The sequence below is a fragment of the Mus caroli genome, chromosome 2 (genome assembly GCF_900094665.2).
Source record: "Mus caroli chromosome 2, CAROLI_EIJ_v1.1, whole genome shotgun sequence".
Classification (NCBI taxonomy): Eukaryota; Metazoa; Chordata; class Mammalia; order Rodentia; family Muridae; genus Mus; species Mus caroli.
Window position 1 is genome coordinate 6,471,161 of NC_034571.1, and position 6,551 is coordinate 6,477,711.

Sequence of the window (6,551 nt, forward strand, 5' to 3'; positions counted from 1 at the left end):
GTATTCTTTTTAAAGTCCATAAGTTTTTCAGCATAAATTTTTTTTTTTGAATTATCCATGGGTGATCAACATTGCTAGTTATTTGTAAGAACATTCCAAACTGTTAGTCACCTATACATTTTAAATAACATAAACCAGTGTTTGCTCAGCATTTTCTATGGGGGTGGCTTTCACGGTGAGTATTCTTACAGAAGGTATGAAGCAAACATTGTTTTCTTGTTGTTTTGTTTTTTGTTTGTTTGTTTTGTTTTTTGTTTTCGAGACAGGGTTTCTCTGTGCAGCCCTGGCTGTTTGCTTGTTTTGAGACAAGGTCTCATGTCCCAGACTGGCTTCAAATAGACTATGGAAGCAAGGATGACCTGAAGCCTCTACCTACTGATTGTTAAGACTAAAGGCAGGGGCTGCAATGCCTAATTGATGCAGTGCTGTGGAATAGAGCCAGAGCTTGGAACACTAGGCAAGTGCTTTAACAACTGAGCTACAGTCCTGCCTCCAAAGCTGGTTTTAAACAGAAATAAGTGGGCGGAGTGATGCTGTCTCTTCCCAAAATGACTGTGAGGTGGAGACAGAGGTAGGGAGGGAAGCAAAGACCCCAAAGATACCAGAGGATCACGATGGCCAGGCAGTGGGAGGGTTGGGATACCTACCGATAACTGCCAACGTCCAGCTTCCAAAAAGTGCTGTGGGCCTAGGTTGTGTCTATTTATCTGCAGATGGTAATGCCATCCTTTTGGAGTGACACTGCCATTAAGAGTGTACTCAGGTAAGAATATACTGAAATACAAGACTATGTAGTCTCAGTCTATGCTGATGGTTCTGCTTTATCTCCTGTTTAACACTACAGGTAGTTATAGGCACAGTTCCTGGTAGACAGCTCAGTATACACGAGGGGCCTGGCTCCAAACCCCAGCATCACGAACATGCATATGCATGCATGGATGAACACAGATACCTCCTTTCACCATCATAAATAACAAAGAGTTTCCTTTTTTGTTATCATTTTTTCTATAAAACACATTTAAAATACTAAAATTGATGTAGTTAAGGTAATCCTTCACATCTATCTAAATTCCAACAATTCATAGTTTGAAACAATCAAGCCTTGTAACACGCACTGTGTGAGCACACACAAATAGGCTTTTTGCATCTAGGTATGCATGTATGTATGCATGTATGTATTTGCTTTATGTATATGTGTGAGTCAGCATGTGCTGAGGCATGTACATGGAGGTCAGAGGCCAGCTTGTGGGAAGTAGGAGTTCTCCTTTCACCATATAGTTTTGCATTCAGGATGCCATGTTTGGCAGCGAGTGCCTTCCCTATTGGACATCCTGCTGACCCATTTGCTTACTTTTACTATCTTTCTACTAAAAACAATTAAGGACATCTGCAGGGCATACACAGTCCTATTTCAGGTTTGTTGTTGCTAACTTGTTTTGCATGAAACTTGTGCAGATTGGTGGGTAGAATAAAGAGAAACTTTCATGTTATCCCAGCCTTTAATCTCTACTCCTTACTACTGCTCTCCACAAGGGATACCATCTCTTCCCTTTCTGGTTTTACAAAGGACTAAGATTTAACTCTATGTTTCTACACTTTTATAGTGAAGTTCAAATAATAATAGAACAATATTACTGTTCCTGTAACCATTTTCATTACTCAGATAACATTTACTGGAATAGACCAGTCTCCTAGGCTGTGTCTTGTTCCACATATGCCATATTCCTATACACATCTTGTATAATAGCCTGATTTTATTTTCATATAAGCAATTTCACAGAAGCCAGGATTAGAACTCAAGCCTAACTCTACAATCCTATAGCGACAGTCTGTCTAGCTATTGGTAAGTAAGTCTCTTCCTGAGGGGTTTTCTTTTCCAGGGTCAGGGAGATCCTGAGCAAAGGCATAGGCATGGTCTGCCTGATGTTAACAGCTTCATTGGATGGGCTTCTTAGGTTTCATAACGGCTGCTCCTCAATGCATGACTTCCTACAGTTAAGGTGGTACCAGATGCAATGGCACCACCACATTTGCTTGGCTGCGAGTCAGCCTCTGTTACTCTAGTTACACAACAGTGATGACTAATTATTGTCAGACAATGTTTCTATGAAAATATTTCCAAATTTGAAGACTATCTGTGCAATAGGGATTTGGCTAGTGTGAATGTGTGCCTCCCAACTGGGACAGGCCAGTCTCCTAGGCTGTCTCTTGTTCCCTAGTGTTGATAATACCTGCTGGATCTGGGTCATAGGTATGTCAGAAGAGGGGAAATGTGTGGAAGTGCTTTAAAACCTGACAAGTACCATATTAAGATAACATAGTAATTAAATGATAACATGACTGTAAAGACAGACATACGATATGCTGGAGAAATGGGTCAGTAGTTCAGAGCACTCATACTGACTGCACTTCCAGAGGACCTGAGTTCAGTTCCCAGCTTACAACCACCTGTAACTCTAGCTCCAGGGAATCTAACATCCTCTTCTGGACACGTTTCTTTCTACATTAGTAAAAATAAAAATAAAATAAATCTTTTAGAATGAGAGAAATTATAGAGTTGGTGTCTCCTGTTAGTAAGATAATGGTGTCTCATTACTTTGCCAGTGTCTAATTACTGACATTATTTTCATCCCATTTTTTTACTCATGGAAACAGCAAGGGGTCTAAACAAATTAAGAGTTAGGCAGAAAAAAAAGTGGCTGTTGCCAGCCAAGTTAGCTTTTCCAGGTAAGTTGGAAGCTAAAACCATTGTAACATTATTGGTACTGTATTTGCTGTTAGGTAGGACAGCATTCAATATGTGGAGAGAAACTTGTGGTGCTATTTTGTGGCCAAGTGCAGACAGAGAAGATCCAGTGTGAGTAGGGGACTCTGAAGCTCTACAGACGGTCCTGAGGGTCAAGTGAATGTCTGCAGTCATCTCAAGACTAAGAGGAAGAGCAGAGCTGTCCGAACAGAGGTCACAACTTGTGTCCACAGGACACAGCTCTGACTCTGATGAAACTGCAGGGCTGACCAATATCCCTGTTGTTTACAAGGACTCTGCAAGTCTGCTTTCCTGACTTGACAGGCAAGATCTCTGTATATGAAGTTACTTTCTGTCTGTTAGCTGGATCACCAAATTAGCCCAGGAGTTCCAATCTTACCATGAGAAATAGCAAGAATAAGAGAAGCTGCTCAAGTCCTATGTGCAGCCTCTGCCCTAAGTAAATGGCAGAGTGGATCTCCAAAAGGAGACAAAGGCCATCAGCCCCCTGTTGGCTTCCTGTCTTCTTCCAGAAGGAACATAGGTTTACATGTCATAGAAAAATGGATGCTTTTGGGTACCCAAAAAACAGTACAAAACATTATGTAGCAGTAGACCTGATATTTTTTTAAAAACGGTGTTACTGAGTGTGTGTGTTTTAACTGTGAGATATCAGCTTAATGAACGCAGGGTTTACAGCTTTTGATGAGATTCCTCTGAAGCTATGCATTTTTAGCATCTAGTGTGTATAGGGCTTAGTTACAGAACTACATTTTATCTTTGTAACCACATTACAAATAAATGTCACTTAACTGCCCCTCGATTTACATCCAAAACACAGCTCTAAGCCCTGGCTGCGTTCACCTGCGGTTTGCACTAGGGCCTTGTTCAGACTGCGAAAATGACACCCAGCTTACCTTCTCATGTTTGTGCTTCTCCTTCTCCTTCTCTCTCTTCTCTCTCTCCCTTCTCTCCTTCTCCCTCTCCCTCTCTTTCTTCTCCTTTTCTTTCTCCTTCTCTTTCTTCTTCTTCTTCTCCTTTTTGTCCTTTTTCCTTTCTTTCTCCTTGGGCTTCTCTTTTTCCTCAAACAGTTTTTCTGGGAGCATTGGTGAGAAGGCCGGCAGCATGGCCGGGACCCTCACTGCTGAAGGGCTGAACAAAGGCAGTGCCATTTCTTTTGGGGGCAACACCAGCTGTGTTGGAGGGGCCTTTATCTTGTCTTCTCTGTTTTTTTCTTTAAGCCTTTCCCTTTCTCGCTTATCTTTCTCCCGCTTGCTTCTTTCTCGATCTTTCTTCTTGTCCTTATGCTTCTCTCGCTCTCTCCTCACGATCCCATCTTTCAATCGCACTTTCGCATCAATGTCTTCAAATTCTTTGATTTTAAATTTATAGGGATCGGAATCTTCGTCTTTCATCAGCTCCCTCCATGGGTACTTAAGTTCCTTTCCAGCCTCCTTCTCCTTCTCCCTCTCTCTCATTTTATCCTTCTCTTTGCTTCTTTCTTTGTTTCTCTCTCTCTCCCTCTCTCTGTCTCGCTGCTTTTCTTTCTTTTTCAACTTAGTCTTCAGTTCTTTTTTCAACTTTTTCTTTACATCCACAGACGAAGGCAGCTTGGCTTTCTCCTCATACCCCTTGTGTAGAGGTTCAGGAGTGGGAGGAGAAATTGAGGGAGAAGAGATATATGGGAAGGTGGGAGGCATGTTGGAAGGGGCTCCCAGCTTTGCCTTCCGCACCACCTCATCAATAGAGGCATCCATTGTCCACGAGTTATCTGAACTTGAGGTTCCGCCAGAGAGAGGCAGAGGAGTAGCCAGGGACTTGGTGAAGTTATTGGAGGAAGTGGAAGCTTTTGGAGTGGTGCACTCTGACCCCAAAATCCTCTTAGGACTTGTAAAAGTGTCTCCTTCTGATTCTGATCCGGAAGAAAACTCGAAAGGGTCTGGCTCCCGCTCTGCACAGGCACGTGCGATCACAGCATCGATGGAGTCATCGATGGTTTTGTCTGTCACCACAGCCTTTTTCGGCTGCATTTCAATGTTCAGTTTCACAACTTCTGGGGGAGTCTGTGTTGGCTTCATCACTGGGATGGTCTCTTTAACCGTTTTTTCAACCACCATAGCTGAAGGGGTCCTATTTGGTGTTTCAGGTCTGACAGGGGTTTGGGGAACATGAGCTACAATCTTGGGGCTTTTAGGACTCTTGGGGCTCTTGGAGCGTCCGGGTGACTTCTTTTCTTTTGGGATGGTTTTTGGTGACCGAATAGGACTTCCAAGCCTTGCTGGTGATAGGGCAGCCTTGGGTGACTTAGTTTTCTGACCTGGAGAGCTAGCTTTAGTCTTTGTTTTTGGTGTAAACGACTTTGTTTCTAACGGCTTTGCAATTGGTAGTTGTGACTTTGCAAATGGAGCCAGCATGGGGGGCTCTGGTGATGGAGGGGCCAGATCAGTACTGTCCTGGACATGCACAGGAGAAAGCATTGGTGGGATCTTCTGTGGATTTATGGAGCTGAGAGGTTCTCGTGCTTCTAACAACACAACATCTAGGGAGTCCCCTTTAGTGCTCAGGAGTCGTGGGCGCTTCATGGAGGGCATTTCTTCCACTTCAGGACTGTCCAGTGGTCTCTTACCCAAGAAGTTCTCATCATTGATGACTTCCTCCTCCTCCATGTCATCATCTTCTTCCAAGGGCACCTGCATGGCTTCTGCTGAGGTGCCCCCATCAGTGGGCACCTGTTCCTCTTCCTCCTCTGCAAAGGGTGAAAAGGGCACTATTAGAATGGACAGAACAAACAGAACCTAGTCTTCAAACATCACTTCTTGGAAGGGAGAAACAAATTTCAGAACACAAAGCAACGAGCCCTCCCAGGTCTTCCCAGCCTAGGCTCTTCATCCTTTCACAAACGGCCACACAGAGGACCAGCGTGACCTCCTACTCTGTGCTCCTCTCGCTCCTTCCAACACTCACATGGCCTCAGAAACACAGCAGTGTTCATGACCGCTAGTCTCAGAAATGAAAGGCACACTTTTAAAAGACGCTTATGTGTGTAGAAGCCGGAGGCTGACACCGATGTCTGTCCGTTGCTTCCCACCCTACTTGCTGAGATCGGCTCCCTCACTGAAACTGGATCTTACCCATCCAAGGTGACTGGGTTATGGTGGAGGACATACAGATCCAAATGCTTTGTGGCAAGCATTTTACTTGACTAAGACATCTTCCCAGTCTTATGAAAAAGACTTGTGCAAAAAATTTTAATCTCTGTAACCAACTCAGATTATAGGTACACCCCCCCACCCCACCCCCCGGGAATGACAGCATAGTACAGTGTGAGGAACTTGGCTCAGATATCTAAAACTATGTTTAGTTAGTGTCTGGCCCTACAGAATGATGGGCCTTAGGCAATCTCAACCTCCTTGAGCAAGTTTCCTGACCTTTCAAAAGGAGCTGATACACTTGCCCTGCCTATTTGACTTAGTTCTTATAAGACCAGATTGTCTTTCTGTTCTGTACATATTCAGTAAGCATATACTGCATGATGAGAATGCCTGAAAGAACTATTCAATCAATTCCTGACCTACACTAATGCATGTGTATGGCACACAGAAAGGTAACTGGTACCCCAGACAAATTGTCCAGGAGTTCAAAGCACAAGGGGACGAGTCGCTGTCCACGGGGGAGACTTCAGGAATAATGCAGTGATTAGAATATTGCCAGGGGGATCAGCGCCAGGGTAGCGGGAGCGCAGGGTTGCCTGACACCCGCCAGCTACCCACGACCCCCGCCGCAGGATTTTGGGACTGCTGGTGAG

At 44.1% G+C, this 6,551-nt stretch overlaps 1 protein-coding gene across 2 annotated transcripts in view; it reads right to left on the reverse strand.

Moving 5' to 3' along the window:
• The window catches only part of Taf3 (TATA-box binding protein associated factor 3), a 142,490-nt gene that overhangs the window by 32,688 nt on the left and 103,251 nt on the right, over positions 1 to 6,551 (reverse strand). For both annotated transcript variants that reach the window (XM_021156533.1, XM_029472603.1), the window contains one exon: positions 3,664 to 5,492. In XM_021156533.1, coding sequence (XP_021012192.1) covers positions 3,664 to 5,492 — 1,829 coding nt within the window. The remainder of the gene's footprint in view (positions 1 to 3,663; positions 5,493 to 6,551) is intronic.